This window comes from Ursus americanus, chromosome 3 (genome assembly GCF_024610735.1).
Source record: "Ursus americanus isolate L20-20 chromosome 3, mUrsAme1.1.p, whole genome shotgun sequence".
Taxonomy (NCBI): Eukaryota; Metazoa; Chordata; class Mammalia; order Carnivora; family Ursidae; genus Ursus; species Ursus americanus.
Window position 1 is genome coordinate 66,870,389 of NC_142129.1, and position 13,139 is coordinate 66,883,527.

Consider the following 13,139-nt stretch of genomic DNA (forward strand, 5'->3'; position numbering starts at 1 on the left):
CCCCAACAGGGACAGCCTTGTCAATGGGGCCTTCATAATCACAGCCTATTGATTGATCTCTAACCTTTTCAAGACTGTCAAGAGATACTCATCTGCCCTTCAGCCCAGCAGGGGGCTGAGGTTGGGGGTGGGGAGTCAAATGTAAGCTCTTTTTGCCCTTTTTCCACAGGGGTGGATCTCTACCCCCCTCACCCCCCAGTCTCTAAAAGGGACGGACTGGACAGGTGAAATGAGAGTGGGATGGAGCGGGGGAAACATGGCCTGCACATACTTGGGGAAGAAAGTTCTGAGGAGAATACCGTCCCACTTTTGGAGAGGTGTGCAGGGAGGAGCAGGGGTGGAGAAGAAATGAATAAAGAAGGAAAGATTTATGGATCTAGGTTTTCACTCTCATGTGGTGAAAGAGTCCACAGTGGCCATTATTACGAGTCCTACTACACAGGAAGTCAGCAGACTTCATACATGGACCACGTGTTGCTGGGTGGAAGCAATGGAGTGAGTCCCTAGCGCTCCTAAGTCAGCAGCTTCCTGTTGGATTCAGAATCCCTGACAACTTCTCAAAACTCGGTTTACTACTCAGAAATGATGCAACGTCCTTCCTGCTGACCACTGATGAGAATTCCCTCTCAGATATGCAGAACGCTCTTGTCTAAGGAAAACATTTTAGGTGCCATGAGCAACACAACTTACACCTGGTAACCTCACACAGAGATATAATTCTTTACCTTAAGTTTATTTCCATCCAACTGCAGGAGTTGCTCGCCAGTGATGTTTTGGGCACTGAATTCAGATACATACTGCTCCAGATTTAGGCTCATTAGCCAGTGGGAAACCTGCTGCACGCTCCATTCATGAACGGCCCGATTCTGACACTGACTGTGTTTGGGAGACTGTCCATCATCAAGGATCTGAGGTAGGAATGTTACGCAGTGTTGTTAAAGGACCAAAATGCTTTGGCTCAGCACGGCTTATTACGCTATCAAACGGAATTTCTTGCCTACTAGAGCCACATTTATCTTTCAACCATAAAATGAATAAGCTAATGGTTCTAGTTGTATGTGTAACACACACACACACGTAGTTATCACCTACATTTTTTTTTTAAATTTGGAAATGTAAAAATTCCCCCAGATAAAGCAGCATTATTTATGTAGGATGTTTACTATTGAATAATACACTCTGATGTTGCAAGCCTTTACATTAGAACACTCTGGAAAGAGTATGAGATGCAGGAAAGTATTTCATTGATCTCTATATGCAATGCATCACTCTGCGTGTAGCCTCTGATAAGACATTAGAGGTATATAAAAATACATTTAGAAATGTTGAGGTATCTTTCCCTTAGAAGAGGACGGCATTAAGTCCTCAAGCATTGTGAGGGGAAATTTCGCAGCCGTGGTTTCATTTGAGCAGCAAGCAAACCCGGGAGGAAGGCGGGGCAGGTAATGTCCATAATGACTTTAAATAGATGAGTAAAGTGAGGCTCAGCCCATCTACGCTCCGTCTGTCCGGAGCACGCAGCGAGTGACCGGGAGAGCTCAACAGTTTGTGGTTTATTCCCAATCTCGGGCTCTGCCCAGGGCAGAACACCACTTTGAACAACGTAGAGGGCAGCTTGGTTCCTAGAACCTCTAAGCTGAAAGGCGATGAAGGCGATGATAGGTCCGGGAGGAGAGACAGGAGTCACCTCGGGGAACACTGACGAGGGGATGGGGGAAGCCGAGATGAAGGCAGAGGAGGTGGAACAGAATGGACCGTGTCAAGGTAGTGGTGATGGGGGGTCAATTGAGGGACGCGGCAGGTAGACTCTGGTGATCCTCTTGACTCAGAAACATCTCTTCAACTTAGGTACAGACAAGGGCAGAGAGCAAAATGATTTAACACAAGGAAACCCTCCACTACAGACACAAGTATTCTTGTATTGTTTGAGTTTTAAATCATTTTGCAGAGAGAGAAGAGGAGGTTCAAACAATACCACAGCAGCCACCACACGCAGCCCACTGATAGCTCACCTCGTCATCTATCATATCCAGGCTCTGAGTGAGGGAGCAACAAAGGAATCAAAAAGAAAAGTGTTATAGAAACAGGAGACACAACAAACATAGTACAAAGATTTAAAATTAAAATCACACCAGGCCTGAAGAGTATGGGCAGAAAAATTTAAGAGACAAAAAGTTTTATAAAACAAAAATCATGTTAGAGAGAAATAACTTGGGAGCAAATATGTGGAGGAACACAATCTTTATTTACAGTGCTTCTCCTCCTCCCACCCCCTGCCCTAAATAGTGGCATTTCTGTCTTCTCCTTATCTCTTGGAGCATGAAGTCCATCACTCATGTAATTTCCTGTTTCTCTGGAAACACACCGATCTGGGAATTCTTGGCAATGCTAATTTGACCCTGGCTTCTAAATAAGTGATTCTCACCCAGTTTTCCTCCCTTCTCCACTGCAGTGGTTCTCAATGTGGGGCCATGCTCGACTTGGGGTAGGGGTGATGGTGGGAGTAGGGATGATGGTGGGATAGGGGTGATGGGGGAGTAGGGGTGATGGGGGTAGGGGTGATGGGGGAGTAGGGGTGATGGGGGAGTAGGGGTGATGGGGGTCGGGGTGGTGGGGGTAGGGGTGATGGGGGAGTAGGGGTGGTGGTGGGGTAGGGGTGATGGTGGGGTAGGGGTGATGGTGGGGTAGGGGTGATGGGGGAGTAGCGGTGATGGGGGGTAGGGCTGATGGGGGTAGGGCTGATGGGGGTAGGGCTGATGGGGGGGTAGGGGTGATGGTGGGGGAGTTGAGGAGAGAGGGAATGGACTGTCGGTAAACTCCCCTATGATTTCTTAGCTGTTCCTCTTTTTGCTCTCTGGTACCCAGCATCCTCTCCCACCTCCGCTGCTCAGGGTCTTCTCAATGAAGTCAGAGTAAGGTGGAGGAGTTCCCTGGAGAGTTTTCAAGGGGCTCAGAAACAATACTCTGCCTTCTTGTTGAGATAAGAGGGAGAGAAATCATGAAGATTTCACATCAAACATGAAATCATGGTCCCGAAGATTTACATGCAAAATCTACTTAAGATCGTTTTCCTGGCGCTAGGCACTGGGTACAATGGATGACCTGAGAAAGCGGGTCTGTGCGAGCGCCACGAGCGTACCTCATCTGACGACAGCGCTAAGGACTGAGAGAGCCCCGGTGTTTTGGGTTCTGCTCCCAGGCCACTAAGATCTGCCGAACTGGTACTGCTGGGACTGAAGTCATCGTTGAAGGTAAAATTCTGTAAAAATAAATGAAGCTCAGTGTTAAATGAGCACAGTGAGGGGACCGGAAGTAGGTGTATTTGCAAGTCCTAAAAGGTTCCCTTTAAGTAATCGTCGAAGAAATTCAGATTTGGTTTGGTGATGACCTTCAAGCGGCAGTGGTGAAGAGTACTGTGCCTTTTGCAACTGATAGGGGATTCTGGGCGCTTTCTCCATCAGATGGAAAGATAAGTGTTTTGGAGAAATCATTCTTCAATCCCTCTTCAAGGATACAGCCTTCATTACCCTCAGCAACTGCTCAGAGGAGTAATGTTAATAAGCCTATCTTCTTTGACCCTACTCACGATGAGTTAACAGTGCAAGTAAAAATACAAGATGGTGTGGAGAGCCTGAGTTATTAGGAACAGATGGCCATCCATATTAGAAAGGTAGCTTGAGCACCCCCTGGGAAGGATCGCTTGCTGTTGGCCGTGATAAATACCGTGAGAAATGGCAGATCCTCCCGTGGATATAACCTTCAAGATGATGAGTTCTGGGGGAGGTCACAGTCTGACAATACACTAGTAGTTCCATGCTAAAATACAACTCTCACACAGCACCCGCAGAGCACCAAAGAGGCTGCAGAACAGATACTCTCTCCAAATAATCACCTGGGGCTGCTGAAGTTGGGGGGGTGGTGGTGTAAAAACCAAAAAAACCCAAAAAACCAAAAAACAGAAAACTCCCCCAGAACTTCATTAAAATGTTCAGTGGCTATTAAAGTCAAGTAAATTCAGAATGACCACATGGCTGCATTTGTGAAAATATTTTAAACCAAATCTGGAGTCTCTCCAGTACAAGATAATGGTAGAATTATTCAAACTACATTTAGATTTCTCAGATCCAATACTGAAAATGTTTCAAGATCCAAGTGGTCTACTGCTGCCAAAACTTCTTTTGCTAGTAATTCTAGAATGACTGGCTTCCGAGGAACTCTAAGCCCTTGGTCAACACCATCTTGTTCCATATTTCGCTTCCTTAGGAACTGGCCCGTTAGTTTTCCATTAGGTTCCCTTGCCATTGGGTTCAGTCGGTTGTCAAAAATAACTACCATGCCAGAGACTGCCGAATTCAGCTCCAAACAAACCCCAGGGTCTGCGAAAACTTCAGACATGGAGACTAAATCCGAGCTCGTGGTGCTAGGCTAGGAGAACATGTAAGCAGCAGAGCATTTAACACAACACATTATGATTTGATATGGTCAACAGACACACAACCCCAAGCCCTGTCAAGACCCTGTGAGCTGCTGACCTCAAGAAAAGAGTTAAATTCAAGTCACATTAATCACACGTTTCTGTTTGAGAAAGAAAAGCGAACACAGATAAAAGGAGACCAAACGACATGTGAAAGTTAGCCACCGTATGTGTTTCAATAAAATGTTAGATAAGGTTTGCAGCGTCATGCTGGAAATAACCATCGTGCATTTAAAAACAAACAACACCCATGCAATTATATTTTCTAATTCTGCTAAAGTTAGAGAACTTTGGTGATGAGATTATAAGTTTTTCAACATGGAAGTTTGATTTAAAAGAAGAAATGAGTCAGGCTGCTATGTCAGCATTGGTTTGTTTTAAGAGTTTCACTTAGATATATTGAACACATATTCAGTCCCAAATTTATTTGTTTTCCAGTAAATCTCGAGGAGCACAGTAAAAATAGTCTTGTAATGTAATTTAAAGTGGAATACTTGGTAAACAGATCTATCATACTGTTCCATGACTCAAATGCATCTTTCCCAGCATGGCTTAACTGTCAAACTGAGATTAAATAGCAATATGTGAAAAGACAGGCAAATCAAAGATTAACGTACAATCTAGAATGGAACAGCATTAAAGAAGGTGATGGTTAAATGAGGCTTTCCTTTCCCCACACAAGAAAGACCATGCATGGTTTATTGCAGTGTTATCACATTGGTTTCTGGGGTCCAGAGTAAACACACAAGTTGAGAATGCTTTCCAAAGACTGGAGAGGAGGAAGGATTTGGGGTTTTCTTGATTGCTTTTTAAATCCATGTGTTTTCTACCTTGGACCCCTTTTTATCTTTATTTAGAGTTTCAGGAGAAGGCTGAAGGGGACTTGTAGGTGAAGGCAGGTCCCTGAAGGAATAGGATCCTTTTCGGCTCTCACTAAACCAGGAGAAAGGCATGCACGGCGAGCGGGTGGAGGCCTGAGGTGCAGGGGATGGCTTGGGTTTCCAGTGTTCCAGCCTGCCTCTGAAGAGCCTGTTTTATGAAAAAAATGCACATGTCAGACAAAGGAAAGGCAAGTGTGACACTTGTTGAACTGAATTCTGAAGGGACTCTGAATAAAGTTCAAAGTCACAGTTTGACAAATTGTTCCACACGATACAGGAAAAATTTTGCATTTTTGACTAGGACATTAATCTTAGTAGCTATCTTCTTTGCATGGAAATGGATTCGAGGACAATGGTCAACATTTTCATATCGCTATTGCCACAGTGAATTCTTATGAAAAGTGTCTATTAAGTGGATGTGAATGAATTAAAGTCAGAGGGGCACCGTCTTTCTGGAACTGCTATTAGGTTAACCATCACATCATTCCCCTTATTTGGGTGACGCAGCAGTGCCTCACCACCAGTAACGTTAGCTCTTAGGCAGCATTCTCTCCTGGCCGCCTCTGAACTCATGCTTCCAAGAGTCTGGGACTTCAGAAAATGATGTATTTAAATAATTTGGAAATTTCAGGGCTTATGATACTTTAAGCAGAACACACACCTTATTGGTTTTTCATTATAATCCGAGTGCTAGCCAGCCACATCAGCCGAATCGACCCAGCAAGTGACAGATGTTGCAGCCGGATCGTCCTCACACCCCCTGGGAGGAGACCGGACCGCGAGTCTTAACACTCTACTTGGAGGTCCAGGATCTGTCACCTCTTGAATACGTGGCCTTGAGCCTTCTCTCAGCCTCTATTTCTCCTCTGCAAAAGGTGGATATCTTATGTAGCTCATATGCGGTTGTTAAGAATTAAATGAGATAATACGTGTGAAAGTGCCTGGGAAACTGTGAAAGTATAAAGACCTACGGTTATTGTTTAACATTTAAAGGATTCAAAGGCATTTGAGAACCACAGTCTGAAAACAGATATTTTTATTAGTGCGTATACTTGCGTATTTATCTTTTGGTTAGAGAAAGAGCTGAGGCAGGAATGGGCAGTAGTTTCTGTGCATCTGGGAAGAGGTCAACCCTCAATATGTCCAAATGAGATTTGACCCAATGCCTATTATTTGTTGGCTGTTGATGTCATGACAACAAAGAGATTCCCTTTCAATGAAAAGTGCCTCCACACCACAGCTAGACTACTCATGACCCATGTGCATACTGGACTTCAGTCTTCTCACATCTCACTCCAAATATTTTGAAATATTATATACTTCAAATATTTCAAAACATATCTCAAATTTACATAAACAATATAGCTCCTAACAGTTCCTGTTCTTTCCAAAGTTATCGTGAGACTCAATGGGATAATAAATGTAAAAGCATCTTGTTAACTGCAAAGCAATCTACAAATGTAAAGGGATCATACAAATAGTGACTAAAGAGAATGGAGATGCCAGTGAAGTTTTGGTAGAATACTGAGATCACAGGTTGAGTGAGTATAATGATTGGTCATTTAAAGATTCCAGAATATCTGATGATTACGATGGCAAATTCCTTCAAAAAAAAAAAACAACAAGGGGGACTGTAAGGATAACAGAGAAAGCCCAACGAGAGATGTGTCAACCTTCAATCTAATCCTAAAGTCTAAACTAAAAAAATTCTATATCCTGAAGTCTACTTACTTGCTATTAAAAAGATGGGGTAGAAGGGGTACAATAACTGAACTTAAGAAACGATGCTAGCAGAGGCATGGTCTTCTGTAAGAAGCACTTTCTGTTGCTGGGTCGTGGACCAGTGCAGTGTTTCCCAAACAAGTCCGACAGGAATCACCAAATACAGATTCTTGGGCACCTAGACTTATTGAATTAGCGTCTGGGAGAGAGGCGGGAGGAGTCTGCCTGGAATCTGTATGTTAACACATGTCTGAGCTGACTCTTGAGGTTTTTAGTATGTATTTTATTTCTATTTTCCCGAATGCAAATATGAGGTTTTTGGAGAAGAGATCACGATTTACTTACGGAAAATCATCGCACTGGTTCCCCGTGCCCTACTTTCCTCTTTCCAGAGTGACAGAATGAGAGCCAGTTGTCATATACTTGGTCTAGACTGTAGGTGAGGAATCTAAAAAATACCAATCTGGATGATTAGATAGGACAGGGACAGTAGTGCTGTCCCCACCTCCCCTCTGGGAGAGGGAGAGAAATCTTATCTCCTTCATGTAAACAAATTCAACTAGGGAAGGATCTTGGGTTCTTACCCTTCAGAAAGTAATGTATGTCTTAGGGGGAGATAAGACCAGCGTCTCCAGCTTAACAAGCCTTGGAATGTCTCCATGAAGCTGGGTCTCAATCCCTCTCCCCATCCCACTCCTCGAAAATGAAACCACACACCTCATGGGAGGTAAATCTCTGCAGTTCTCACTATCTATCCAGTCATAGTTTAGCTTCTCAGGCTTTTAAGCTCAGGTTCCACAGTCCAGTAAAAATGCTCAGAAACTGTGCACAACCATACAAATACTTTTTTTCTGCAGTCCCACGTTCTTATAATTAGACATACCTGAGATAAACTGGGACTAAGGATTATTTTCCCCGTTGGTTATACATTTCTGAATCAATTAATCCAAGTAGCATGGAAGTTTTTTTTAAAAGTTCCATCCATAATTCAAAAAAGTACAGTAGTGCTTAAATATATGGAAATTATTTTAAAGTTTATAAACAGGCCATAATTAATGACAGCATGACTATCTTGTCCTTCTTCCAAGAGAATTGCCTTTGTAACCATGCTTTTGGGGCAACCATCACCAACCCCATTTTTTTTAATTAGGAGGGAAATAAGAATATTGTTGCTTACCTACTGTCGTCCTAATGCCTTATTTGAAAAGGACTTTGGGATCAAATTCTGACCATTGAACATTTCAAACACAATCTCAAGACCACATATAATTAAACTCTTTCATAAGAGCCTCATGGCCAGGAAAATATTCAAGACTAATAATTCCATGACAACTTGTACAATCAGCGCTGAGGACGGGTCCAGAGGCCATAGTGTGAGTATGATGAGTGACATCACTGAAGCTCAGCTTTGGGTGACATTCAGAGGCTTTCTTCTCCAGCTTTCTATACCAGATGATGGAAGGACTGGAGGAATTGTCATGTAGAAAGCAAAGAAAGCCCACTTCTAAGGAAATAACCTCACAACTGCAAACCGCCAGGTCCTGGAATCCTTTGAAGAGAATTTTCCAGGTCCCCGGGAGGTCTGGCTGTGCCCCTGCCGAGGCTGTATCTTTGGGGTAGCCTTGACTCTAAAACCCCATGACCTGAGGTAACCTTTGTGTGTCTCCTACTATCCTGAATTGTCAGTAGGCTTCCGTTTGCTTGGACCAGAGTGTATTCATTAAAAAAAGCAAACTCTCCATTACTTCACAATTACAGATTTATCAGCTTACCAGACATGCTTTCTAAAATAAATACCAATTTCCTTTTGGACAATTTGAACTCTTGGGCCTACAAAAGGAGCAGAGAGAGCCTGAAGAAGTCATGCCATTACTGACCACTCAGTCTGTTCCATTTGGTGGAGAGATCTGTTAAGAATAACAAAATTCTTCCTTCTCTCCTTACTGCCTTCCTCCCTCCCCTTTCTCCTCCTTTCCCTTCCTCCCTCCCTCTATTGACAGTTTTGACTCAGAGAGCAGGTTATGGTCTAGGGTGTATCAGGTTCATAGAGATCCTTAATAATCCCCTTGTAAGTCAAGACTGGTAGAAATGAGTGTTTCATGGATCTGAAAATAATTTCCAGAGGATCAAAATAGGTATGTGTGCTGCAGTTCATCTTCTTTTTTAACTTGTACGCTAATATCTCACTATCATTTTTGGTAGAAATGGAATTACAAGTCCCTGATGGAACCCTGATTGTTTTATTGTTAGGAACTGGGGGAAATGGCTTCAAATTAAGTCTCTGTCATATTTAATTGTCACGGGAGGGAGGGGCGGAATGAGGTGGGGGTAATCACTGTTTCTTAGTATTTAAATGGTTTATAATTAACAACTCTACAAAGCAGTTAACCCAATTACATACATCTTGAAACCAGTTTGTTCTGGGGTCAGCACCCCAAAATTAAGTTGCTCAGGTAAACATTCCATAGTAATTTATTTTTTATTTGTCTTAACTTTGAATACAAGGTGTGTGAAGTATTCAGAACAGAATGGAATGTCATCAAGATATAATTAGGAGTTCAGGAACTGCCGAATAGAAAAAGTATAAGCAGAATATAGAATTCAAGCAGGTAGTTAAGGAGGTTAATTAAAGAAAGTTAGGTGCAATCAGAGGAAGGGTGGCAGACTTCCATTTATTCGAATCAGATGCAGGAATTCTGGAAGGCTCTAACACCCGCTAAGGAGACTGCGGTTGTAAAGCAAGCCCCTTTGGAAGGGCACTGGAAGACCGGACAGATCACAGCTAAGACAAGCAGGTGTTCATCTGCGGTTCAGGCCAACTACCACTGACACATCCTGCTTGACTCTGAGTTACGGTCCAAAGCCCCGATTAATAACCAACAGCCCATCGGAGACGGTCACTGTAGTGTTTAACCTTAATTTCTGATGGGGTTCTGGACATGCTACCACAGAATATGGCAACTAGGCATAGCAAACATTTTCAGGTGAAGGAATTCGAGAAATGGCAGGTACATGAAGGGTTCTCTGACCTTTCCTGTTGCCCCCAAAGCGATCCTAAGACTCTTATGGGAGAGGTGCCCTCCCTATACCTGGAGGGAAGGAACATCCTTATCTCTGTAGATGGAGAGACACCAAGAGGAATCTGAAGGAACAATGCTTTTGGGAAGGAAGAGGCCTTGTTAAGTTTCCCACTGTTTATTTACTAGCCTTAATTCATACCCTTTTGTCCTCTCACATTTTTTCCAGGACTTTCCACTCTTCAACAAACCTAGCATTGAAATGCTCAGGCTTAACCACTTCTTTGGTCTTCATTTCCTGATAAAGGCTCCTGTACCACACAAAACTCACATTCAATCAATCTGTATGCTTTCCCCTTGTTGATCTGTCTCCTGTCCATCTAACTGACAGTACTCCAGCTGGAAAACCCAAGAGGGTAGAAGGAAAACGATCTTTTTTGCCCCCTCTACATTCATAGGAGATGGAGAAACTGTTTCCTTAGCGAGTCCTCCCCATCCTGGGAAGGTGTAAAATCAAACAGCAAGATGATTACGTAAATAAAAATTTGGTATTTCAGAACAAAACTGTTAGGTTTAGAAACAATATATTGCTTAGGATTTAAGAAAATTTATATTATTAGAAATCTGAGAGACACGTTTGTCTTTTGCTTCTATTTTAATATATTTAACTGGTTAAGATGAAAAATAACCAAAGTGATAAGAGCACTGGACGTTTATAGTCACTATGTTACCATTTTAATCTACTAGGTTTTCAAGAGTTTTTTTCAAGTGGCAAAGTGTGGATATGTTAAGAATGTCAAAGTTTCTCAGCTTTCAAGTACTGGGATGTACTTAAGAAGAAAACTGAATAGATTAAATTTATAAGTGCAGTTTTGTAAAACCAGGACCGACAGTTACAAGGGGAACAGGTCTGCTCTACTGAGGCTAAACTAACATTATTCAAGGGTCTCTATGAAAGTGACTGCTTTTATTTTTTATAAAATTTTACTAGATGTATAAACGAAACGCCACGATTTGTAAGATGAACTGAAACTCAAAAAAAAGGTTTTAAAACTGGAGACTTTAATAAATTACTTTTAATTTACAACCTAAATAATCCTCTGTTTCAGGAAAGCAACCTTTGGGCTTTAAAAATGAAGGGGAGAGCCCGCAGAAGTGAGACCGTCGAAGTTAAGCACTCCATAGGGGCTCTACTGAGTTTTCACCGTCATTGCTCCCGCCTTCAACACTAGCTTCGAAACTTCCCTCTCCACTCTCCAATGGCCATTCTCCTCTGGCCATTTACAACTGCATTTTATTTCCTGTTTTTTAAATCATTTTTTTTTTTAAAGAAATTTTGGCTCCTTTTTGGGGTGCCTCTGTGGGTCAAGTTTAGGCAGAGGTGAGGTGCTTTTCTCTTCAGGCACATATGACAGTATTGTTGAAGATGTTAGATTTTAAGTACCAATGTTGCTTTTTGCTTTACCTTATTTTTTTCCTATCCAATTGGCCTTTAAAATAAATTATGCTGCTATATCTTTTTTACCTCTGTGGATAAACAAATTAAATTGGGAACACAGAGGAGTAGCTATAGATTTAAAAAAGAATAGACAAACAAGAGTACATGTATCGGGATGAGCACTGAGTAATACACAGAAATTGTTGAATCATTACGCTGTATACCTGAAACTAATATAATACTGTATATTAATTATACCTCAATAAAAAAGTGAAAAAAGAATAAATAAACATGAAAAATGACAATTTAGAGACCAACGGAATGAGTCAGAACTCGAAAGGGGATGTTTTTCATAGAATCATATGGATCAACACTGTCCAACAGAAATATAATATGAACTACATATATACATTACAATTTTCTGGTAACCACATAAAAAAAGAGGTAAAATTAATTTATATTTTATTTAACCCAAAATATTCAAAGTATTATTATTTCAACATGCAATTGGTATTATAAAATTTTTACTAAGATATTTCACATTCTTTTTTTTCATACTAAGTCTTTGAAATCCTGCATTCATTTTCTCCTACAACACATCTCAATATAGACTAGCCACATTTCTAGTGCTCAATGGCCACACCTGACTGGAGGCTACCATATTGGACAGTACAGACAGAGAAGGTTGGGGAGTTAGAGACCACGTAGTTTTAATCCATCTAATTATTTTTTGGTAGGAAACCAAGGTCCAAGAAATTCAGAGCCTTACCTATGGCAAAGTCAGGATGAATACTCGGATTCCAGAAGTGTTTTTTCCTCCGTTCACACTTTTAAGGGGAATGCAAATTCACCTCCACAAAGGAGTGCCATCTCCCCTCCTGTCGTTTTCCCACACGCCCCCATCTAGCCTTGTTCTGAGATACACATAACTGCTTACACGCTTTTCCATTCAACCACTCAACCAGCAGCTTCTCCCACAGAGCTCCAAAGTAGGTACTCCACTGACATCAGTGGCAACTTACTCCACAATGAGGATAGTATTTTATTTTTCTCTTTGTCAACAAGCTCTGACAACTACCTTGCTAACTCTTTCCTGCTTTTGTTATCTGCTACTGCCTGTTTAAATCAGAATGTTTGCTGAGCACATATTTGAAAAGGCTAGAACCGAGCCATATTTTTTGTAGGGTTTATTTATTATTAAAATTATCGAACCTCATCTATTTGTTTCATGTTGGTCATGCATTTGAGTCATTATGTCTCCACAAGGAATACAATAAACTAAACTCTTAACTCTTGAGGAAGGAAAAAAACTAAAACCAAGACTGAATTTAGCAAACCTCTTGTCTTGCCTCTTTTAAGTCCCACAGCCTCAGGCTATAACGGATAGAACGACCTCATCGGATTTTTACAGCCTAGTAATGAAAAGCCTAAGAGAGAAGATTACTAACTCAATCCATGAATCATTCCCTCTCTTTTCTGAGAAAGTTTCACAGAGGTGATGAGTTTATTCCCAGCCTTCCACAACTGCAGTGGGGACCCTGAAGCTGATGGTGCTTATCACCCACCCACCTTCAGGGGCCCCGTGAGACCAACTCAACTGCACTAAG

At 41.8% G+C, this 13,139-nt stretch overlaps 1 protein-coding gene across 13 annotated transcripts in view; it reads right to left on the bottom strand.

The window, feature by feature from the left end:
* The window catches only part of PPP1R9A (protein phosphatase 1 regulatory subunit 9A), a 362,801-nt gene that overhangs the window by 7,013 nt on the left and 342,649 nt on the right, over window positions 1–13,139 (bottom strand). For 6 of the 13 annotated variants that reach the window (XM_045793220.2, XM_045793219.2, XM_087861065.1 and 3 more), the window contains 4 exons: window positions 5,305–5,503; window positions 3,140–3,259; window positions 2,013–2,036; window positions 726–908 (listed from right to left, as the gene is read on the bottom strand). In XM_045793220.2, coding sequence (XP_045649176.1) covers window positions 726–908; window positions 2,013–2,036; window positions 3,140–3,259; window positions 5,305–5,503 — 526 coding nt within the window. The remainder of the gene's footprint in view (window positions 1–725; window positions 909–2,012; window positions 2,037–3,139; window positions 3,260–5,304; window positions 5,504–13,139) is intronic. The other 7 variants (XM_087861070.1, XM_087861069.1, XM_087861066.1 and 4 more) reach the window with 4 other exon arrangements.